Source organism: Acipenser ruthenus, chromosome 10, assembly GCF_902713425.1.
Source record: "Acipenser ruthenus chromosome 10, fAciRut3.2 maternal haplotype, whole genome shotgun sequence".
Lineage (NCBI taxonomy): Eukaryota > Metazoa > Chordata > Actinopteri > Acipenseriformes > Acipenseridae > Acipenser > Acipenser ruthenus.
The window spans coordinates 26,856,589-26,882,024 of NC_081198.1; the positions used below are offsets into that span (position 1 = coordinate 26,856,589).

Genomic DNA, 25,436 nt, shown 5'->3' on the forward strand with positions numbered 1-25,436 from the left:
TTCACCAGCACAGGAAGAGTGGCAGAACATCCCACAGCAGTCTATCCAGCGGTCTATGCGTCTGATTGGGTCTATGTGTCAACGCTGCCAGGATTGTGTTAATGCTCAGGGAGGTCATACCCGATACTAACTTTTGTAATATTTTTATTTTGACATTCACAGGGCGGGAGCCAGGCTTCCTGTAGTGACGTCGCCTGACTTCTCGGAGAGCCGCCCACAGGTAGGACCAAGCCCTCGGCAGGACGTGGGCCACGTCGTGGTGAAGTCACCGCCACAATTAGGTGAGTCAATTTCCAAGGCTGGGCGCACGGCACCCTCAGGGACATACGAGTTAGTAAAGATTGAGTACTTATAGAAAAGGGGTCCCTGTCTCTTGGGGGATCCGACATACGAAAGAGGGGTCCCCATCTCTTGGGGGGGGGTGTGTGGCAATATGCCCCGCCCCTGTGTGCATTTGTGTGTTATATGTTGCATGTAGTGTATTAATGTTGGTGTATAGATATAGCTGCACGGGATATAAATGGGTGTGTGCAGCACAAGTTATTTAAAATGTTAATTGTATTTAGACACGGGATTGCACTTTTGTATTTAAAGTATTTAATATGTGAGCACGAGGTTGCACATAATTAATTCACGTGCTGGGATTCAAGTGAATAATTAATTAGTAATTGAATCCCCGCATAACAGTATATATAGATGCACGTTTCACTCACTCAGGGTTGTGTATTCAGGGCGAAAGAACGGGAGTGAGGAGATCAATAATTAGAATAATCAATTGCTAAGTCGTGCTGGAGGACCAGCACGGTACTTGTTTCTTTAGTGTTCGTCCCTGTGTGTTAGTGTCTGTTCGTTTTGTTTGTCTGTTAATTTTGGCTAATGTGCCATGTCCTGTGTTTTGTTAAAACGTTTTTATTTATAATAAAGCAAGCGCCTTCATCATTTCATCTCATCTGTCCTGTGTGTTATTCATTTCCTGGATCTGACGGCACCTCTCAGCCAGCCGTGTGACAGGGAGCCCTGTACATAAATAGAGCCTTGAGCACCTGAAAGGAAGAAAAGGGGGAACCTCGAGGAGGTGAATTCTAGACTTCCAAAGCTGGGACGGAGACGCATCCCCAGAGAACCTGAAATGAGGAGAGGGCCCCATGTTATGAAGGGAGAGCTCCTACAGCCAGGTTTAGCAAGAATAAGCTTAGCCCCTCAGATTGCAAGGGAGCTGCAAACGGTCCAACCATAAATCCTTTTTGAATTTTTTTTTGAGTAAGAGATTGTACTGTCTGATAAGTCTCGGCAATCCACCATTCTATGGCCCAGTAATTCTGATGTAGCCGTCAGTAGAGAAACCAGGTTAACCTCCTTACCTTCAATTATGCTGTGTCAAATCTGCGGGGATATTGCGTGATGATGGGCAGTGGTTGAGGCGGCGGAACCATATGCTTTTGCAGATGCAAGGTTGTAGACCAGAGGCTCTACTGTAGGAACCGGGGTTGGTATTAAACTAGAAGTGACTGTAGCTGTTGCAGCGGCTGCGTTTATGGCAGGAATGGAGGCGAATACTGAAACTGCAAAACACTGCTTCTGTTGCTCGATGTTGGACACTTGTTTATCTAAATTGCTGAGTTTGGTATTGTCTGAGGATAAGGTATCCGCAAATGGTTGAATGCTTTTATTTCATTGAAAATGCGAGAATGTTCCTGTTGAGTTTGGCTGGCTGGAGTGGCTGCCTGCTGGTGTCATGACGTGCTGGCAGCGGGAGTAGCTTGCTCTGAGTTTTCTTGGGTGGAAAAATAGGTTCTGCTGAGATGGATTCACAGTAAAAAATGAAAAGGGATTCTCGATTGCTCCCTGATGGGATTTTGCTGCCGTTTTTGAGGAGGGTCTTTATTGAAAGTCCAGTCCTTAAAGTACAGACGCTCAGGAGAGATATCCTGAGTTCGGAGCTGCTTGGATCGTCGAGGATTAACTCCTTCACCGGCGGGTAGTGGTATGGTATCCTGCTCGGGAGGCACTTGTTCAGATGTTGCGGAGACACCTGATAGAGGAAAGAGTGGTGGGGTGATTGGCTCTTGGATTGATGCTGTCGGAGAATGCTCTGATACGGACATGAAGTTATCCTCGAAACCCTCTGAATCCGAGGAAGAGATGTGCGGTAAGTACTCCATACTTAATTTGTTCTTAATTCTTTACACAGAAAGAAATTGCTGGGGGTCTTGCAATCCGCTTAGGTTCTCAACCAAATGAAAAAACACAAGACACTGCATAGGGTGTGACTAATGGTTTAAATAGGAAGTAGATTTGATTGATGATAGGAGATGAAAGGATAGAAGGGGACTTAGGTCCTGCCCCCCGAACCACACTTATATGTGTGTCATATTTCATACTGAAAACTTATCATGATTCTTTGATCTGTATTTTTGTTCACATTTTCTGTGGTTTGTTTGATATCTATGTTTAAAATATTTGATTCAATTCATTAGACCTTAGCGTTGCCTTTCTTTTGTGCATATATATTACACACTCATATACATATAGTCTACATAGTCAGCGATTTTCTTGGCTGCAATATACATCTATATAGCAACATTTAACAAATTGTTTTCAGTCCTGCTCACAAAGCAAACAAAACAAATCCAAAAAAATGTTCGATACAGTCCAAAAATACAAAAAGGTATCTAAAAACCGAACGCTCTTCATGAAAAGAACTGAATGGTCATTCATACATTTGTAATCCAACAGCAGCAGGTCGTAATTAATGAATCTGCAGTGTAGATCTTGCAGTTCGTATACCGATGGGAATCCAGTAGGTTGAAAACTTCTCTGGTCCATAGCAATTTGACAACAGTTCAAAGTATCAACAGAAAATAAAACCTAAAGGCGGGTTGGAAAGTAGCAAAATAAACACTTCATTTGAGAAAGAGCTATGTTAGTATGGCTGTAGATTGTGGCACTACTATTTGTCAAACCTATACTCTAACCAGGTATGAGAGAGAGAAAATACAGCTGACAAACTATACACAAACACAGATTAACAAACTGCTGACTTCAAAATGGCTGGATGGCAGGTCACATCATTACCTGTCTTTTCCTGTTTTTAAACCTACCGGTAACAGGCAAGGGAAGTCCCCTCGCCTCCTCCTTGGGCAGTGGCAATAATGGTAGTGGTGCGGGGCACTCTGGTAGTGGCACCGCTGGCAGTGGAAATGCTGACAGGGTGCAGGGGGCACTCCGGCAGCGGAAATGCTGGCAGCGTGGGAACGTGGCTGGGGCGTAAGCTATGGTAAATGCATAGTATAACCATGTGAAAAGCATGCTAAAACTGCACAAATACCGTGCAAAAATACAGTGGTAAACTTTTAGTTATTTTTTTTATACAGCTGGTGGGTGTAGGTCATAAAAGCAACTTATCCACATTCCCCATGAACAAATAGTGCGGCAACTCCTGTTTCTTAATCTTGTATGCTTTATTTTTGTTAAAGCGGATTCTTTATGGATGGTGTGGAATGCTGCTGCACTTTCAAGACCTAAAAGCAGGTTAAGAAGCACCACCTGTGAGATGGAACCTGCTGCTTCCTATCCTGTGTTAGAAAATAAAAAGTTACCTTGAGGGTCCGCCAGCACTGGCCGCTCAGAACTGCAGCTGGAGATACATCTCCTGCCTCATGAGAACTGCTAATAAACCTTGTCCCTATTAATAGAGCCGGAGTGTGCCAGGCAGAGGACGTGCTATTGGATTTCATGTAGCTGACAAGCTGCCTTCAGCTTTAACCCACTTTTCTGTTGACCGCTCATTGTACTTTTCTAGTCCCACAGTCAGCTGCTTCAAACAATCAGTGGCTGCTATCTCTCTCGCAGATTAGCTGCCTTGAACAATAAGTGGCTGCTATGTCGCAGATCAGCTGCCTCGAACAATTAGTGTCTGCTATCTCTCACAGATCAGCTGCCTTGAACAATCAGTGTCTGCTATCTCTCACAGATCAGCTGCCTTGAACAATCAGTGTCTGCTATCTCTCACAGATCAGCTGCCTTGAACAATCAGTGGCTGCTATCTCTCTCGCAGATCAGCTGCCTCGAACGATCAGTGGCTGCTATGTCGCAGATCAGCTGCCTCGAACAATCAGTGGCTGCGATCACTTTCGCAGATTAGCTGCCTTGAACAATCAGTGGCTGCTATCACTTTCGCAGATTAGCTGCCTTGAACAATCAGTGGCTACTATCTCTCTCACAGATCAGCTGCCTTGAAAAATCAATGGCTGCTATCACTTTCGCAGATTAGCTGCCTTGAACAATCAGTGGCTGCTATCTCTCTCACAGATCAGATGCCTTGAAAAATCAATGGCTGCTATCACTTTCGCAGATTAGCTGCCTCGAACAATTAGTGTCTGCTATCTCTCTCGCAGATCAGCTGCCTCGAACGATCAGTGTCTGCTATCTCTCTCGCAGATTAGCTGCCTTGAACAATAAGTGGCTGCTATGTCGCAGCTCAGCTGCCTCGAACAATTAGTGTCTGCTATCTCTCTCGCAGATTAGCTGCCTTGAACAATAAGTGGCTGCTATGTCGCAGATCAGCTGCCTCGAACAATTAGTGTCTGCTATCTCTCTCGCAGATTAGCTGCCTCGAACAATTAGTGTCTGCTATCTCTCTCGCAGATCAGATGCCTCGAACGATCAGTGTCTGCTATCTCTCTCGCAGATCAGCTGCCTCGAACAATTAGTGTCTGCTATCTCTCTCGCAGATTAGCTGCCTTGAACAATAAGTGGCTGCTATGTCGCAGATCAGCTGCCTCGAACAATTAGTATCTGCTATCTCTCACAGATCAGCTGCCTTGAACAATCAGTGTCTGCTATCTCTCACAGATCAGCTGCCTTGAACAATCAGTGGCTGCTATCTCTCTCGCAGATCAGCTGCCTCGAACGATCAGTGGCTGCTATGTCGCAGATCAGCTGCCTCGAACAATCAGTGGCTGCGATCACTTTCGCAGATTAGCTGCCTTGAACAATCAGTGGCTGCTATCACTTTCGCAGATTAGCTGTCTTGAACAATCAGTGGCTGCTATCTCTCTCACAGATCAGCTGCCTTGAAAAATCAATGGCTGCGATCACTTTCGCAGATTAGCTGCCTCGAACAATTAGTGTCTGCTATCTCTCTCGCAGATCAGCTGCCTCGAACGATCAGTGTCTGCTATCTCTCTCGCAGATCAGCTGCCTCGAACGATCAGTGGCTGCTATCTCTCTCGCAGATCAGCTGCCTCGAACGATCAGTGGCTGCTATCTCTCTCGCAGATCAGCTGCCTCGAACGATCAGTGTCTGCTATCTCTCTCGCAGATCAGCTGCCTCGAACGATCAGTGTCTGCTATCTCTCTCGCAGATCAGCTGCCTCGAACAATTAGTGTCTGCTATCTCTCTCGCAGATCAGCTGCCTCGAACAATCAGTGGCTGCTATCACTTTCGCAGATCAGCTGCCTCGAACAATTAGTGTCTGCTATCTCTCTCGCAGATTAGCTGCCTTGAACAATAAGTGGCTGCTATGTCGCAGATCAGCTGCCTCGAACAATCAGTGGCTGCGATCACTTTCGCAGATTAGCTGCCTTGAACAATCAGTGGCTGCTATCACTTTCGCAGATTAGCTGCCTTGAACAATCAGTGGCTACTATCTCTCTCACAGATCAGCTGCCTTGAAAAATCAATGGCTGCTATCACTTTCGCAGATTAGCTGCCTTGAACAATCAGTGGCTGCTATCTCTCTCACAGATCAGATGCCTTGAAAAATCAATGGCTGCTATCACTTTCGCAGATTAGCTGCCTCGAACAATTAGTGTCTGCTATCTCTCTCGCAGATCAGCTGCCTCGAACGATCAGTGTCTGCTATCTCTCTCGCAGATTAGCTGCCTTGAACAATAAGTGGCTGCTATGTCGCAGCTCAGCTGCCTCGAACAATTAGTGTCTGCTATCTCTCTCGCAGATTAGCTGCCTTGAACAATAAGTGGCTGCTATGTCGCAGATCAGCTGCCTCGAACAATTAGTGTCTGCTATCTCTCTCGCAGATTAGCTGCCTCGAACAATTAGTGTCTGCTATCTCTCTCGCAGATCAGATGCCTCGAACGATCAGTGTCTGCTATCTCTCTCGCAGATCAGCTGCCTCGAACAATTAGTGTCTGCTATCTCTCTCGCAGATTAGCTGCCTTGAACAATAAGTGGCTGCTATGTCGCAGATCAGCTGCCTCGAACAATTAGTATCTGCTATCTCTCACAGATCAGCTGCCTTGAACAATCAGTGTCTGCTATCTCTCACAGATCAGCTGCCTTGAACAATCAGTGGCTGCTATCTCTCTCGCAGATCAGCTGCCTCGAACGATCAGTGGCTGCTATGTCGCAGATCAGCTGCCTCGAACAATCAGTGGCTGCGATCACTTTCGCAGATTAGCTGCCTTGAACAATCAGTGGCTGCTATCACTTTCGCAGATTAGCTGTCTTGAACAATCAGTGGCTGCTATCTCTCTCACAGATCAGCTGCCTTGAAAAATCAATGGCTGCGATCACTTTCGCAGATTAGCTGCCTCGAACAATTAGTGTCTGCTATCTCTCTCGCAGATCAGCTGCCTCGAACGATCAGTGTCTGCTATCTCTCTCGCAGATCAGCTGCCTCGAACGATCAGTGGCTGCTATCTCTCTCGCAGATCAGCTGCCTCGAACGATCAGTGTCTGCTATCTCTCTCGCAGATCAGCTGCCTCGAACGATCAGTGGCTGCTATCTCTCTCGCAGATCAGCTGCCTCGAACGATCAGTGTCTGCTATCTCTCTCGCAGATCAGCTGCCTCGAACGATCAGTGTCTGCTATCTCTCTCGCAGATCAGCTGCCTCGAACAATTAGTGTCTGCTATCTCTCTCGCAGATCAGCTGCCTCGAACAATCAGTGGCTGCTATCACTTTCGCAGATTAGCTGCCTCGAACAATTAGTGTCTGCTATCTCTCTCGCAGATCAGCTGCCTCGAACAATTAGTGTCTGCTATCTCTCTCGCAGATTAGCTGCCTTGAACAATAAGTGGCTGCTATGTCGCAGATCAGCTGCCTCGAACAATTAGTGTCTGCTATCTCTCTCGCAGATTAGCTGCCTCGAACAATCAGTGGCTGCTATCACTTTCGCAGATTAGCTGCCTCGAACAATTAGTGTCTGCTATCTCTCTCGCAGATCAGCTGCCTCGAACAATCAGTGGCTGCTATCTCTCTCGCAGATCAGCTGCCTCGAACAATTAGTGTCTGCTATCTCTCTCGCAGATTAGCTGCCTTGAACAATAAGTGGCTGCTATGTCGCAGATCAGCTGCCTCGAACAATTAGTGTCTGCTATCTCTCTCGCAGATCAGCTGCCTCGAACAATTAGTGTCTGCTATCTCTCTCGCAGATTAGCTGCCTTGAACAATAAGTGGCTGCTATGTCGCAGATCAGCTGCCTCGAACAATTAGTGTCTGCTATCTCTCTCGCAGATCAGCTGCCTCGAACAATCAGTGGCTGCTATCACTTTCGCAGATTAGCTGCCTCGAACAATTAGTGTCTGCTATCTCTCTCGCAGATCAGCTGCCTCGAACAATTAGTGTCTGCTATCTCTCTCGCAGATTAGCTGCCTTGAACAATAAGTGGCTGCTATGTCGCAGATCAGCTGCCTCGAACAATTAGTGTCTGCTATCTCTCTCGCAGATTAGCTGCCTCGAACAATTAGTGTCTGCTATCTCTCTCGCAGATCAGCTGCCTCGAACGATCAGTGTCTGCTATCTCTCTCGCAGATCAGCTGCCTCGAACAATTAGTGTCTGCTATCTCTCTCGCAGATTAGCTGCCTTGAACAATAAGTGGCTGCTATGTCGCAGATCAGCTGCCTCGAACAATTAGTATCTGCTATCTCTCACAGATCAGCTGCCTTGAACAATCAGTGTCTGCTATCTCTCACAGATCAGCTGCCTTGAACAATCAGTGGCTGCTATCTCTCTCGCAGATCAGCTGCCTCGAACGATCAGTGGCTGCTATCACTTTCGCAGATTAGCTGCCTTGAACAATAAGTGGCTGCTAATTCGCAGATTAGCTGCCTTGAACAATCAGTGGCTGCTATCTCTCTCACAGATCAGCTGCCTTGAAAAATCAATGGCTGCGATCACTTTCGCAGATTAGCTGCCTCGAATAATTAGTGTCTGCTATCTCTCTCGCAGATCAGCTGCCTCGAACGATCAGTGGCTGCTATCTCTCTCGCAGATCAGCTGCCTCGAACGATCAGTGGCTGCTATCTCTCTCGCAGATCAGCTGCCTCGAACGATCAGTGGCTGCTATCTCTCTCACAGCCACAACCTCTCCAAGGGATGAGGGCTGAGAAATACTCCACATGATTAAGCTTCCACTGCCTTTGTCAGAATCTTGTTGTGGCCTGTGCTGAGGCACAGACCTTTTTTTAATTTGAAACCTGAGGAATGATGGGCTCCCCAAGTGGCTCGTTGATAAAAGCATGGAGCGCAGGTTCCTGACTGTGCAGAGTCACCGGTTTTTGCTGTGGGTTAGGGAGGCAAAACCAGCAGGGACAGTTTCAGGCACCCGTGGAGCTTAAGTTGACCCCGGGAGTGCTCGCCTTTGTCCTCCAGAGGCTGGTAACCCCAGTGGTACACCTTATAAGAAACTGTCAAGAAACGTGTTGTTTTACCTTAGAATTGTGATTGAGCATTTTGAAGATCTGGCTGATACGCCTTGTAAAGGCACAGCAGGGTAGAGTGCAGGGTGAGTCACCTGAGCGGGAGCTTACTGGTTACCTATATTGGCTGAGGACCCAGGGTGTGCTGCATTGGCTTTAGCCAACGGGCAAGGTTTAAAAGAGGCAATTGGCTAGATGGCAGAAATGGTTGTTGTCTGTTGGTCTTCAGTATTTTTAATGGGACCTCTAGCCTCATTAAAGAATTCTCTTGAGTCCTGTGTGTTCACTCAGTGTGAACTGAAAATGCTTTACCATACGTTCTCATTACTGAGACCTGCATCCTGCTTGCAGGGGGAGATGCGGGCCTGTTTCTCTTGAATGGTTTCCAGAACAGGCAGTGCAGGTTTTCAGGATGATTGGGTGCTGTAGGGTTGCATGTCCCCTTTTTGAGCTAGACGCACTTGTATACTTTGACTGCAGATCCTATTAAATGGTAACTATGCTTTTAAATCAATTTCCATAACCTTAGCTTCAGTACAATTTGCACTGCTGTCTTTTGAACTGCTTTGTTTTCGAATACGTTTCCTTAATTTTGAACCAGCTCTGAAGGTACAGAACTATAACACAGCACGTTCCACTGTGTTGGTCATAGGTATTAGATTCCCCCATTGCTCTCTTTAAGGGCAAAGGTTTACCTGTGTAAACAAATGGTACAGCATGTGTTTAACAATGGGGTTCTAACTAAAAAAAAATACATCTATAAAGCATTGGGAGTCAACGAGGAGCAGGGGTGATGGTGCACCGCGTAAAAAACAGGTTTTAAAATTCAAGGACCTCAAGGTTGCCCAGCACTGTTACCAGTACCACATGTGTTATTAAATTAATGAATCCCAGTGCTGCTGTTACCATGACAAAAATGAAGGCCACAGTGAGAGTAAGTGCCATGCCGCTGTGCTGCACAGTTAGGATCTTCAATGGGCAGATCAGCCTCTTTGCTCCAATATTTCAATAAATACAAGGTTCGACATATACACTTGTTTCGTGGTCCTCTTCATTTATGCTTCGCAAATATAAAGGTCATAGCAATCGATTAATTGGGCACACAAAATGTAATCATTTGAAAAAATATCGATGATTGTACCGCCCACAAAAATTTTTTCTCCCCCCTCCCAGATGTGATTTTAATATCATTGCTATTAAGTAAAAGCTGGTGCACAACAATGCAATGTAAGGTGTAATGAACTGTAAGATAGGTTTGCATGTGGTACTGTAGGAGTTTTATCAGCTGTGGGCAGGACTGATTGTACTTACATTGACTAGATGTGGTAATCAATAAGCAAACCCAGACGGAGCACGCAGCCCGGTTTGAAAAATACATTGTAAAGAAGCATAAAAAATTGGATTATTCCCAGGTTTAACAGTTCATTTTGAAACTCCAAAGAAGTGCAAACTATATACAGTCAGTTTTCTTCAGTGTGCACAATTTATTTACATGTTGTTTGCCAGGAATACAAGCTTGTCAACATTCTCTGGATCAAAATGCGCACTTTTTGTTTACATCGAATACACAGAGGGCGTGTACTTACACAGCATTTTAAAAACTGATTCGATGGTAGTCGGGATGGGACCAGCAAACCAGATGCTAGTTAACACGTAAGCAGGAAAAGGAGAACACGACCACTGCTTTTCTTTGGCAGAAATAGTGTAAATAGCAAGTCAGGGAGTGCAGTTCAATTTTGATTTTCAATTTAATTGTAGCTGCCGTATTCCACACCCTCACCACTCTCCTTGTAAAGAGGTGTCTCCTACCCTCTGTCCTAAGTCTATCCCTGCTTAATTGTTCTCTGGTCCTGGTTTCTGTTTTAGGTTTAAAGTATTGGTTATGGTTACCTTTATCAAGTCTATTTAAGATTTTAAAGACTTCAATTAAGCCTCCCCTAATTTTTCTTGTTCTTGGCCTTTTGGTACTGTGGTGACCAGAACTGAACACAGTCCTCGAAAACACAGTACACTTCAAATGTTGTGTGGGTGCTAACTCGCTTCAGTTCCAGCTCTGAAGACATTTTATACAGTAACGGGCATACTTGGCAAGGCCTCAGTTTCATTGTATGTCTTTACAGAAGCTCACTGGGGCTTGTGGAGTGGGAGTGTGCTCCTGCCCCTGCTCCTCCCCCTGCCTCTGGACAGCCTTGTGGTACAGCTAAAGATCCTGGTGGTGTGGGAGTGTAAAATCCAGGTGTTGCATTTTAGTTGGGCTAACTTTGATAAAACATGTACCAGTAATTATGGTTGTAAGATTGTAAGTCATTTTGTATAAGGCTGGAACGATACCCTTTTTACCATTGATGCATCGATTTCCAAAACAGCCGATGCATCAATGCACTAAAAGTCACCCAAACTAACAGAAGTAAGAGCTACTGATTTACTGAATAGCTACTCAATTATTGAAAATTAAATGACATGAGGTTAGGCATAACTCCTCTAAAAAATGGCTTGCCTCATTTTTGTCTTGATTGGTGCCAAGTGCTGGTAAAAGCTCGAAAAATAATCCATTGAATAATTGAACAAGTAAATCCAAGTAATGGATGGTTAATCTTTGGCAACAATAACATAACTTATTTACAAAAAACAGTCCTCTGCTTAGTGTTCACTTTTTATATTTAGTTTTTCTTAAACAGGATAGCATCCACATTCTATGTTAACCTATTATGTGTGGTTCGGGGGGTGGAGCTAGGCCCCTTTGCATCCTATCATCTTCTTTCATCAATTAAATCTACCTTATTTTAGCCATCAGTCACCCCTATCTAGCTGTCTTGTGTCTTTTTGTTCTGGTGTAAACCTAAGCGGATTACTCATCAGCAAAAGAAGCATTTAATATGAAGTACCCACAGCAACTCTCTATCTGGGATTCAGACGATTTTCAGGATTTCTGTCTGTAGCAGAGCCGATCTTTTCAGGATCTGATCAGCCCACCATTCTTCTCTCCGTCCGGTATCCGTAAGATCTGAACAGGTGCCTGCCGACCAGGATATTTGATCTCTGCCTGCTGTCCAAGGATCTAATCTCCGCCGATCCAAGCGACTCTGTGCTCAGGATGCACCTCCGGAGCGACTGTACTGGAATGACTGGACGCTCAACAAGCTCATGAAGACCCTTCTCAAAAATGGCAGCACGATCCCAGCAGGGAGTAATCGCGAATCGCTTTTTCTTCTTTATTGTAATTCCATTTTGGCTGAATCAGTTTTTCCACCCAAGAAAGCTCCTCAACTGCACCCGGCTGTTCAGCGGCCCCAACTAGACAGCAGGCAGTCTACGCCAGACCAAGACATCCCCAGAGCTAACACATCAAACCAGCAGGCAGCCGCTCCAGCCAGCGAAATTCAGCAAGAGCACTCCCTGATATTTCACGAAAAATAAAAGCATTTATGCAACTATTCGCCGACACATTATCTTTAGTCAGTACTAAACTGGAGAAAAAAAGTTCAGCTCTTTCAGTATTCTCCTCCATTCCTGCAGTAAACACACCAGCAACAGCTACAGTCACTTCTGGTTCTGCTCTAACCTCGGTCCCTACAGGAGATCCTCTGGTTTACAACCTCGCTACTACAACAGCATATGGTTCCGCCTTCTCAACCACAGCCCACCGTCACTCAATATACCTGCAAATTCAGCACAACATAATAGAAGGTAATGACGTCAGTCTAGTTTCATTATTGATGTCGACATCTGAGTTCTTGGATCATAGAGTGGTGGATTGTGGAGATCTATCAGTAACACTGAAATCCAGAGACCCCATATTACTCAAAAATCTAAATTTGGGGGAATTCGTCCTTGCATTTGCCATATTCAGAAATGTACTATATTCAGTATACACAAACCACAGAGCTGAACTAGACTCCTATGAATTTTACATTGTGGAGCTGTCTGTCAGATATGAAGGGACCATGTTTTTCGATTATCACAAAGCTTTTTCAGCAAAAGCAGCAGCTATATTGGCATCAGATAACCACATCATTGACTGGGCACAACCTGATTCATTTTTGGCGGTCTCAGAACTAATGCATGCAGGGTCTGTGGTTCCACATCTCTCTGCCCGAGGGCGGCCATAGCATCATCATCCTCCTCCAGATCAGCAGTCGGCATCACTCCTCCTCACTATTCAAACAGAATCTCCATCCCCAGCTCCATACATTCTTCACCCCCCCCCCCCCCCCCGAGCAATCCACAAGACAAATATGGGTGCAGAATTAGATTTACAGGAGGAAGACAAATCTGCAATAATTTCAATACCGGTTTGTGTTCAAACAGGCAATGCAATTACATTGTGCAGTACTTGCGGAGATGCTCACTCTAAAGCAATCTGCCCAGTAGCTCCCAAGTGACTGTCGTCAATGCTTACAGTTCCCACTCCCATAAACATTGTGGTTCTATAAAAAAAAAAGTCATCCAAACAAGATTTTCACAAGTTACTTAATCGACAGGCTGGGAAACGGTTTTTCAACCAGGCTCAGTCAAATTGCTTCTTCCTCTTTTCAAAGTAAAAAACCTTCATTCTGCTTGTCAAGAACCAGAGTCAGTTCAATCTCTTATTGAAAAAGAAATCAAAAAAGGATTTATACCCTCTTATCATGCAATTACTGTGGTGATTTCCAAATTCCACAGTCTAGTGCATACAGCTCTGCCATTTCCAGTAGCAACTACACAGTTCAATCAGCTGATTTTCAACTGAATCCAACTATCAATAAGCTACTTAATTCAGCTCAAGATTACATGGCTTCAGCACTTGCCCCTTCTACCAGATCCTCATACTCTACAGGTTGGGCTCGTTATGTAACTTTCTGCTCCCAAAGCAGGATTAATCCTACTCCATTTAACCAGGACTGGATCATGGCTTTCATAGTTCATGCAAAGGACTCTCTACATCTGGCACCAGCTACAATCAAATCCTATTTATCAGGAATCCAACAACAATTTCACTTGATGTCCATCTCTTCTCCAGCTATACTATCAATCCCAGTTGTCCGTCTCCTCCTACGAGGAATTTCCAAGTGTTCACCAGCTCCATCTCCTGCTCACCTGCCTATCTCTATAGATATTCTCAGCAACTTGATTTAAATTCTCCGCCAGGGCTGCTTCTCTCCATTCAATGATTTAACTATGGAAACCATATGCCGCATTCTGGGTTTTTTTTAGATGCTCCGAATATACAGTTCCTTCTATTTCCAGCTTTCCTACTCTAGGTATCCGCTGCAGTGACCTGAACCTCATTCCAGATTCTTATTTCATCCTATTCCTTCGCATTTCAAAAACGGATCAGCTGCGGCAAGGACAATGCATTCAGCTTTCAAAAATCAACTCTCCTCTGTGCCCCTACACTTCCATGCTGAAGTACATCGCAGAACGCAAGGCCATTTCATCCTCTGACCCTTTGTTCATCAATTCAAGCTGGTCCATTGTATCAAGGCATTGGTTTTTTTCACATCTCTCCACTTTGGTGTCCAGAGCAGGTCTTCTCTCGCAATTCTACAATCCTCATTCATTCAGAATCGGGGCAGCCACATCACCAGCAAAAGCAAGTATCAACATCTAATAAAAAATATGGGGCGCTGGACCTCATCAGCAGCCGAAGCTTATATTCGTTCTTCATCTTCTGAAATATCCTCTGCCCGGGGGTCCATCCTTTGGGGGGTTAGTGATTCCACTTTCTCCAACCCTTTGTTAAGCGTCGCTTCATTTACCTCATAGAGGAGGGTTCTCCGTGAGTCAGAGGGGACCCCCGGCCAAACCCCTCCTTTAGCATGCATGATCCCTTGTTGTCTTCTCTTTCAGGTTTTGATGCCTCTATTTATGTGAGGGCCCCCAAGCAGTGGAACCCCTCTTGTTTGTTGGGTCTCCTCAAAGACAGTGACCCCTCTCCTGTTTGTTAGGTCTCTGTGACGGAAAACCCCTTCTATAATGTTGGGCTTTTGAAGAGGCGGAACACCCCGCTCTGTGTGTTCTAACGTCTACTGTTTTTCTTTCCAGTTCGCAAGCCTCTTTGTATGTTGGGTTCTCTCAAAGACGGTGGCCCCCCTCCTGTTTGTCAGGTCTCCTCATCGACAGAACCCCCCTACTGTATATGTTGGGCCTTAAAAAGGTGGAGCCCCTCTCTCTACATGTTTTATTTGTTACTAACTCCATGCCTTTAAACACTACCTTGCTCCACTCTATGAATTGCTTATAAAAAGGAATGCAGCTGGTTTACAATGTGCTCAGCCTTGCAGAACCTGCACACTGAGGACACAGCGAGCTACATTTGGAAAGCAATCTTTGGTTTTTTTCCACCATTCATTTATGTGTAGTGGTATAATATTAACCCTAATACAATTATCATAGGTTTTTTGAACAGGGTGTGAATGCGCACAGAGAACAAGCACAGGAAGCTGTGTCAAAAGTAACAGAAAACAAAACAAGAAACAATGCACATACTTGACCATTAATGGAGATCAAACGATAGAATGGATTGAAGCATCGCCCCAGCCTTCATTTTGCATTAGAGTACTGTAGCTAATTATGCCAGATCAATATTATGATTATAGTCGCAGACAACAATATTGGCACCCTGCACTTAATATAAGATAATTCAAGGGAACCTGTTAAATACAAGCATTTAGTAAACATTAGCCACTAATTTTAATATTTTCAAAGTCTTCAAATAAAGATGCTGAAGATGCTAAAAAAGACTTTTAAATGACTACAGGAAATGTTTTTCATTGAATTTAGTCATTCTAAATGCAGTGCTATTGAGTGTTTAATAGTTATGGATAATTACAGTGCCATTTAATAATAATAATAATAATAATAATAATAATAATAGGAGGTTTCTAGATTATTTTTTCCCTCATTTCCACCTAGTGAATTCATGCTCACGACTCTATAAATGAACCAAAACGTTTCTTTGGTTTTTACATTGGACTCCGCTTAACACACAACAGTCAGCTTTGCAGTGTACAGAGCATGGTCATTCTGTTATCAATACTGGCGGTTAGAACTAGAGGTGGGCGAGCCAGTGCAGGTGTAACAGAGCAGAGGCTGGGCATGAACTGGCAACCTTGCACCCCACAAGCAGGTGCCTTAACCACTCTGCATTCGTGGTTATAGAGCTTTTATCTGTAACAGCAATCCATCACATAACACTGCCCGTTGCACAGGCTTGAGTTCAACGTCTGGTTCTGTCCCACAAGTATTTCATCTGGTTGAGCTGAGCATGAGCCGAGACGAGATTGGGAGAAATCAATGTTGCAAAGACTGAGAGTGAGTGAGAGAGAGAAGCTGGGTGCATGTGCCTATCAATGACAAAGTAAAGCAGGCTGATTGATTGCTTTAGGCAACCCTAACCTTCTTTTAAGGGTAATCGTGGGATAACCACAGATAGAAGGGTGATGCAATCCAAGGGGAATCCCCAATGCTGTAAAAAGCTCTTAACAAATCCATCTGGGGGTTATGCTGAAAGGTACTGCATACAATAATGTTGTCAAATCAAACCCTTTGTCGACAGGACGCTCACTATTCACCTGTCTTGTGAAGGACTCATTTTTAATGTGTGCTTTTTTTTAAAGAACATTATCTTTGGAAAACTATTGAAATGACAGGACTTCTGTTAATTATTTTAATTGATTGCAGTAATGATTATATGATTAGGAAGCATAAGCTATTAAAAGCTCCTTGTGTGTCCCCGTTCACACTTGTGATTTAAGGTGGCCCTGGGCCGCTTCAGGGCCGCCTTTTCTCATATTGAATGCTCCATAAAAGAAAAGAGAGCCCTGGGCTGGCCTAGATTTAGGCCGCTGTTTCGATGCAGCCCAGGGCCTGCAATCCGGGACCAGGGCCAGCCTTTACATATATATGAACGCAAAGCAGACTTCAGTCAGTATCCAGAGCTGTTCAAAAATGCCGAAAACAATAACAAGCATCCCCAATGGATCAACGAGTCGATTGTAATGTGCTGTCCTGTACTTTATGCAGCAATGCTGTAGATTACACTCGCAGGCAGACTACTGTATAATAGGAAGCGTTAAACATAAATTGAATGAAACGAAACCTAAAAAAGCAGGAAACTTGAGATTCTTTTCTGTGCTCAACGCCAGCACGTCTCAGACAATCGGCTGGAGAATGCTGCAGCTCTATTTTACAATCACCATCTCGGTGGTGAAGCCTCGGAGTTGAACTAACAAGATTAAACAAATACGTATAAATGAGAAGAAACATGTATAATGTATTTAACTTAGGAGGGAGCAGTAGTATTAGGTGGTTAGTCGTGAGCTTGTCTTGTGAATGTCAGTCCTTGTGTACAACCTGTTAGTCATTTGCAATTTGAGTGAAGTATCCATTCCGAAAATAAATATTTATAGCTGTCAACACTAGCAAGTTGCTGTTTCCTGCATTCTAAATACCTCCTTGTTCTTGAGATAATAATGTGATTGTGGATGGGGGTAAGCTCGGACCGGCACCCCGTTACACCATAACATTACGTCTAAATAGTCAATATATTTTTTTTTAACATACACCATAAAATTGCTTCTGTGCTGCATTAAAAAAATATATATTAACAAACATCTGCTACAAAAGGATTACTGTATATCCTGGTAGCTCTTCCATTCTCGTGCAGGCTATCGTTCCATAAAAATAAAAAAAAAGCAGTTCACCACATTTTAGGCCTGCTTTTCAGTCACATATGTGAACGTGCAAAGGCGCCTTAAAAACTGGGTTGCAGACCTAAATATGGGGTGCACAGGCCAGCACAGTAGTGTGAACGGGGTCTAATAAGACTTGTGAGATCTTCAGAGAAACCGATCTCGGGTATTGTTCCAGTATGATCTTTTTATTTTTGTATGTAGATTTAAATTGATGCGATTTTGGTGACCTGCTTTGTAGTGAATATGCACAGAATCCTTTGCTGTGAGGGTTCTTTTGGAATTGGAATATGCACAGAATCCTTTGCTGTGAGGGTTCTTTTGGAATTGGAATATGCACAGAATCCTTTGCTGTGAGGGTTCTTTTGGAATTGGAATATGCACAGAATCCTTTGCTGTGAGGGTTCTTTTGGAATTGGAATATGCACAGAATCCTTTGCTGTGAGGGTTCTTTTGGAATTGGAATATGCACAGAATCCTTTGCTGTGAGGGTTCTTTTGGAATATGTTTCAAATCCCATGCAGGATCTGGAATCCACCATTTCACACAGGTCTGGATTTCTATTCTGTTATTTAAGGAAACAGTTTCAGAGCAGTGTAACGTATGAAGCCGGTGTTGATCATTCTGTCTGTACTCTGTACTGTGTAACTGGAGACGTCCTAAAAGCTGTATTGGAAAAACACGATTGACCTAAACTTAACTGATACTGCCAAAAGTTAATTCTTTTGAATGATTTATTAGATTACCAAATAACTGAATTGTTATAATGATGTACAGCTATGGCCAAAAGGATTCCATCACCTAGAATTTTAGGATTAAGACATAATTACAAAAAAAAATAAAAACTAAATGAAAATAATTTAGATATTTTTTTTATTTAACATCATGTAATTAAAGAAACTACAAAGTGATATTGCAGAAGTCTACCGGAAGCCATAATAGTGTTGAATATTTCATGTTAGATTTCAAAATGTCACATTTTCCAAGTTTTTTTCAGTTTTCTCGTTAAGTAAATGGAAAACTACAAAGCGTTGTGTAATTCAATATGTTAGTGTAACTTCATTCAGCAGGTTTCATTCGAATGAGTTGTGATGCAACCCTTTTGGCCTTTGCTGTAGGCTTATGCAGTACACAAAGTTATGTATCCATTGCCCCCTGTTCTGTCATATTGACGGCAATGTATATGCTAGCAAACGGGGGGACCCAGGTTCGATGTTACTGGTGTTTTGTAAAACTGTCATATACAAACAATATCCATGTTTTCTAAATCTAAAGATTCCAGCCTTTCGTATGATATATTGGGTTAGGAAATACCTGCGTTTATAACCATGTATGCAGTACACAAATCTACTCAACTTTATTAATTTCCCCCATCTCTACATTTGATCAACTATGAACTTGCATTCCAGCATGCTATGTCAAAAACAATGTTTTAAGTAGCTCTGAATGAGTGCTAATGCCTGAATGCCTGACTGGACATAGTCTGTACAGGATATACAGTAGACACAGGGGTGTAGTGCGGCCGGGCCGGGCGCCGCTCTGCCACTTACATCTTACCCAATGTCAAGGGCAAATTTCCTATTCACCACTGTCACTCGCTATCATACATCTCACAATGTGTACGCCTCAGTACCCTGGTAGGCAAGGGTTTCATTTATTTTATTTTTATAACGAACATAGAAATGCCCAATACGTTTGCGCTTTACCGAGCTTCCTCAATAAGGCCCTTTGTGTAAAGCTTTGTGAAAAGGCCCTTGGTTTTGATGAGTCAGATCAAATATATTATTCAGTTTTTTTTTTCTAGAACATTAAAATAAGCTTACAAATCTAAAAAGTTTTCATGAACATCAAAAGTCAAAGGTTACATCTTTGTGAAGAGGGCCTATTGTTCCTATATGCAGGATGGGACGCAAATGTATGTGAATTTAATGCTCATGAATTTAGCATTCAAATCAAAGTTAAAAGTTAAAAAGTAGTCTAGAAATCAATATGAACATTTAAGAATGAATTTGGTTATTATAAACCTGTTATATTTTGTTATATAAGCAGTCTCTAAAATCCCAATATAACCAAGAAAGCTGGCAAGCTTGCACAATCGCTCTGCTGTGTTCAGATAAAGAACTCTGCAGGACTAGTAGTGCAGAAATGTAAAAGTAGCACCTCCTAATGGAGCTTAATAAACACTCAAGGGAGCTGTGTCAGCGGCAGCCACAGGAAAAGGATTTTCACAGCGCTCAGTTTCAGTTTAATGAACCGAGGGGACTCTGGCATGGCATCCCTGAGAAATGTCCTTCAGTCCAGCCCCAGCAGTGCACGGAAGGACAGGGAGCTTGAAGGGAGGCCTGGCAGGGACCTGGAATTAGCGCTCTCAGCGAGGGGCCGGGGATAAGCTCCTCCACTTGACAAGAAACAGGAACAGCTTCAGGACTGTCAGGCAGGGTTTAAAGGCAGGAGAAGGTCTGTAATTGGATTAATGCCTTTCCCTTGTGCCCCATTTGCAGTGGACTTTGGTTTAAAATGCAGTATTGACACTTAGTTTTTCACTTTGTAACCAATGCAGTTACATGTTCAACACCAGATGTACATCTCAGGGACTGATAATATAATCCAACTAATATTATTTAATGGATTGTCATTGATTGGTAATATCACAGATTGCGGTTGGTACAGTATTGTATTTATTCCTTAAATTGTACAAAACAGTATTAACAAAACTGAACAGCCATCTATATTGATTGTAATTTGTTTTAGCAGTTTAAAAAAAAACAAAAACAGGCTATTCCTGACGGGAAGAATGAGTCAGTAGATATAATGAAATAATCGAAGAGTCAAACAAATTATTCACTGTTTACATTGCTAGGTGCGGTCCCTGAAGGGTTAATGAAGGGTTTACAGTGTCGGTCCTACTGGAGACTGAAGAGGCAGAGAAGTCCTGCAATGATTGGCTGTGCCACTGTTGCTAGGGTAGGAGGGGAGATTCCTGACACGCTGACTGCTTAACAGCCTGCAGAAGCCTGAACTTTAGGTTTATGTAGCCATGGCAACAGATTGGAAAGGGGGAGGGTCCTTCTCCCCTGTGAAGCATTCTATAGGTGGCTACTAATATAGATGCCTATTTAAAAAAAAAAAAAAACTTGATGTAGAATAAGCATTACAAGCAAACCCTTTTCTGTGTCTGTTCAAACCATATCATATTGTTACACTGCACATGATCTGCCTTTATTGCTGTGACAGTAGCTCAAACCTGAGCAGTGCTGTTGACTAATGAACAACTGTCGCTCATAAATAACAAAAGAATAATACATGTGTTATTTATAACTTCTGAGAAATGGCCTTATACCCTTCAGCAAGGATTGGGACCCCAGCACCATTTTGCCAGGTAACCCTGGAGAGATCAGTAATATATACTGTATGTACAGTGTCTTCTTAAGAGCAAAAGGATTGCTAACTTTTATGCCATAATAGGAGGCTGTGTGGTCCAGTGGTTAAAGAAAAGGGCTTGTAACCAGGAGGTACCCAGTTCAAATCCCACCTCAGCCATTGACTCATTGTCTGACCCTGAGCAAGTTACTTAACCTCCTTGTGCTTTGTCTTTCGGGTGAGACATGGTAAGTGACTCTGCAGCTGATGCATAGTTCACACACCCTAGTCTCTGTAAGTTGCCTTGGATAAAGGCGTCTGCTAAATAAACAAATAATAATAATAATAAAAGAGACAGGGTCCACTGTACATATTTACTGATTGTATGTTTAGCTTTTATATAAAAAGGAACACGACACATAGTTGCTGTTATCCATGTATTTAGAACTGCCAGTTATGGCAGTAATGATGAGTAAACTGTTGCTCAGACGGATGACATCCTAGCCGTTTGTGTTTCTCTCTCTTTCTGGGTAAATGAGAGTATCAGATTGAGTTTACCAACACACCCCAAGGGTATTAATGAAATTTATAATTAAAGTTCAGGAGGAGGGTCAGACACCAATCTCTGTGTCACCAAATTGAATCATTCAATTTACACATTAAGATTGTTAGCACTATAAATACCCTCCTAAGCGCTAATTAAGATTGTTAGCACTATAAATACCCTCTTCCCTTACCTCTCAGTTGCGTTTCGATTTCATCGTAAATGCACGCATCATGGTCAGTATTCTGGATTATTCCGTTTGAGTGGATGATGATCTGTTTGCCGTTTCCCCGGAGCCGAGATCCACTCAACCAGTTCAACCAGCCCTTCCCGGGCCAACTCGGTCGGCGGTATTTACCACTCCAAACTTCTCTGCCCAGATGTCTGCTTCTCCTGTCTGCCGTGGCTCCTGCCTGGCCACTCGTTCCTCAGCAACTCCTGACATCAGAGACTGGACGATTTCCCAGCTCCAGCTTTATCTTCGTAGCAACAACATCCCATTCAAATCTACAGCACGTAAGGAGAATTTGTTTACTTTATTTCTCTCCACTCTGCAGCATCCTTCCCATCACAGGCACTATGACATCAGCACAGATCGTTGCTTTTGTTGCCAAGTTTCACGACAAAACAAGCCCAACCCATGAAGGTATGGGTGTTTCTACAAATTCCAACCCGCGACTCTAAAAAACAAGCCCAATTTCCGCTTATTATAAGCGGACTTGAAACACCTCATCCCGCACCGACTGCATCTCTACGAAGCGCGTCTACATCTGGAAAACTCCGAAGGTGGGACCACAGCGCCTGTCAATCAAAGGCTCATTCAGCAGTTCCTGAGCATTCTGGCTCCAACTATAAACTTTCAGGTTACCTCCCCTCACTGCAGGCGTCCAGCAGGCCCTCATAGTGATCCTTTCTCCGTGAAATGCTTTTCTTTCTGCTCATCAGCAGGTTTGAGCATTTGTATCCAGAGTCTGTTTTTACAGTTGGGAGCGGCTGCTCCCGTGATCCATCCCGGGGTTTCGATACCCGCCACTGTTGTCTAATATCACTATGTAACACAATTTTTGTTCCTGGGTAGTAAGTGTTATTTCCTAATTGCTTATGCCTCAAAAGTATAGAAAATGGCTATTATTCCCCACAAACTTTGCTTTTGTGACCAGGACAGTGATATTTTGAAATTTACCTATTTCCAATGAGAAAACGGGCGAATTTGTGTCTTCGTTCACATAAAGTCAGAAAAAAACAACATATGAATCCAAATTAACATGTATTTATACTAAAGTAATACAAAAATGACTACAAAAGATTTAGAAGTGAGTAGTTTTTTGAGATTTACGATTATACTGTAAATCACTTTCACGAATCAGCCCGCAAATGTAGTCTCCCATCATGTTCTCGTTATACTGTCCTTGGTAGCGGCGTTCAAAGTCCAGTATATCCTGGTGGAAGCGCTCGCCTTGCTCCTCCGAGTACGCTCCCATGTTCTCCTTGAATTTGTCAAGATGAGCATCAAGGATATGGACTTTGAGGGACATCCTACAGCCCATTGTGCCGTAGTTCTTCACCAGAGTCTCAACCAGCTCCACATAGTTTTCGGCCTTGTGATTGCCCAAGAAGCCCCGAACCACTGTGACAAAGCTGTTTCAAGCCGCTTTCTCCTTACTAGTGAGCTTCTTGGGGAATTCATTGCACTCCAGGATCTTCTTTATCTGTGGTCCGACGAAGACACCGGCTTTGACCTTTGCCTCAGACAGCTTAGGGAAGAAGTCTTGACGGTACTTGAAGGCTGCCGACTCCTTATCTAGAGCTCTGACAAATTGTTTCATAAGGCCCAATTTGATGTGCAGTGGTGGCATCAGCACCTTCCGGGGGTCCACCAGTGGCTCCCACTTGACGTTGTTCCTCCCCACAGAGAACTCTGTCCGCTGTGGCCAGTCCCGCCTGTGGTAGTGCGCCTTGGTGTCCCTGCTGTTCCAAAGGCAAAGATAGCAGGGAAACTTGGTAAAACCGCCTTGGAGACCCATCAGGAATGCCACCATTGCAGCCTCTTGATGCCATCTCAGAAAAATGCAGATATGTATCCACTTAGGCAGCTGGAACTAAACTGAACTGGTGGGCTTAAGGCCCCTGTATTTATACTACTATTTATATTACTGGAAAGTTCTAGAAAGTTCTAGAAGTTACTCCAAGTTTACTCAGCACTGAATCTATCTGGAGTGTTCTGGAAAATAGGTAAATTTCAAAATATCACTGTCCTGGTCACAAAAGCAAAGTTTGTGGGGAATAATAGCCATTTTCTATACTTTTGAGGCATAAGCAATTAGGAAATAACACTTACTACACAGGAACCAAAAAAAAAAAAAATTTGTTACACAGTGTATGCAACTGTAACCTTTCTGGTTACACCCCCTCGTCACAGCAGGCGTCCAGCAGGCCCTTGCAGTGACCTCTCTGGCCACTATGGGCGTCCAGCAGGCCCCCATAGTGCTCCCTTCTCCTCCATCTATAACCTTTCAGGTTACCTCCCCTCACTGCAGACGTCCAGCAGGCCCTTGAAGTGACCTCTCTGGCCACTGAGCGTCCAGTGACCCCCATAGTGGTCCCTTCTCTGCAGACTTCAACAGGGCCCCACAGCCCCCTTCTATTCCTTACCTCAAACGGTTGCCCAGCAGGGCCCCACTTTTCCATCCACTCTTCCGCCCATCCCAGCGGTCCTCCAAACGTAACCTTTTAAGTTACCCTCCCCTCACTGCAGGTGTCCAGCAGCCCCTGCAGTGACCTCCCCGGCCACTATGAGTGTCCAGCAGGCCCCCATAGTGGCCCCTTCTCTGTGAGATGCTTTTCTTCTTTCAGCTCATCGGCAGTTTATCAAACACTTTCAAAACAGTTCCCATTTCTTTGAATCGACCACGCCATATTCTTAATCAAAATTTCTGGGAAAAATGTATGGCTGGCTAAAGCCATTATGTCAAACACATTTGAAATCATGCCCATTGAGCCTGCCCTCAGGGGATTGTATTGTTTTCCACTTTTCTGTCCGGTCTCCCTCCTACCAAATGCAATCTTCTGTCCCTCCTAGGCCATTTAAACAACATAAGAACATGAGAAAGTTTACAAATGAGAGGAGGCCATTCGGCCCATCTTGCTCATTTGGTTGTTAGTAACTTATTGATCCCAGAATCTTATCAAGCAGCTTCTTGAAGGATCCCATGGTGTAAGCTTCAACAACATTACTGGGGAGTTGGTCCCAGACCCTCACAATTCTCTGTGTAAAAAAAGTGCCTCCTATTTTCTGTTCTGAATGCCCCTTTATCTAATTTCCATTTGTGACCCCTGGTCCTTGTTTCTTTTTTCAGGTCAAAAAAGTTCCCTGGGTCGACACTGTCTATCCTTTTAGGATTTTGAATGCTTGAATCAGATCACCGCGTAGTCTTCTTTGTTCAAGACTGAATAGATTCAATTATTTTAGCCTGTCTGCATGTGACATGCCTTTTAAACCAGGAATAATTCTGGTCACTCTTCTTTGCACTCTTTCTAGAGCAGCAATATCCTTTTTGTAACAAGGTGACCAGAACTGAACACAATATTCTAGGTGAGGTCTTACTAATGCATTGTAAAGTTTTAACATTACTTCCCTTGATTTAAATTCAACACTTCTCACAATAGATCTGAGCATCTTGTTGGCCTTTTTTATAGCTTCCCCACATTGTCTAGATTAAGTCATTTCTGAGTCAACATAAACTCCTAGGTCTTTTTCATAGATTCCTTCTTCAATTTCAGTATCTCCTATATGATATTTATAATGCACATTTTATTGCCTGCGTGGAGTACCTTACACTTTTCTCTATTAAATGTAATTTGCCTTGTGTCTGCCCAGTTCTGAATGCTGTCTAGATAATTTTGAATGACCTTTGCTGCTGCAACAGGGTTTGCCACTCCTCCTATTTTTGTGTTGTCTGCAAATTTAACAAGTTTGCTTACTATGCCAGAATCTAAATCATTATGTAAATTAGGAATAGCAGAGGACCTAATACTGATCCCTGTGGTACACCACTGGTTACCTCGCTCCATTTTGAGGTTTCTCCTCTAATCTGTACTTTCTGTTTTCTACATGTTAACCACTCCCTAATCCATGTGCATGCATTTCCTCGAATCCCTACTGCGTTCAGTTTGAGAATTAATCTTTTATGCGGGA

The 25,436-nt window shown here is 43.6% G+C and overlaps 1 protein-coding gene across 5 annotated transcripts in view; it reads left to right on the plus strand.

Moving 5' to 3' along the window:
• Window positions 1-25,436, plus strand: part of tmem198a (transmembrane protein 198a) — a 168,498-nt gene that overhangs the window by 67,071 nt on the left and 75,991 nt on the right. For 2 of the 5 annotated variants that reach the window (XM_034004392.3, XM_059031993.1), the window contains exon 2: window positions 163-281. Coding sequence is in view for 3 of the 5 variants with exons in the window: in XM_059031990.1 (XP_058887973.1) it covers window positions 14,784-14,801 (18 nt within the window). In the remaining 2 variants the exon portion in view is untranslated. Of the gene's footprint in view, window positions 1-162; window positions 282-14,696; window positions 14,802-25,436 lie in introns of those variants that run through there. The other 3 variants (XM_059031989.1, XM_059031992.1, XM_059031990.1) reach the window with 2 other exon arrangements.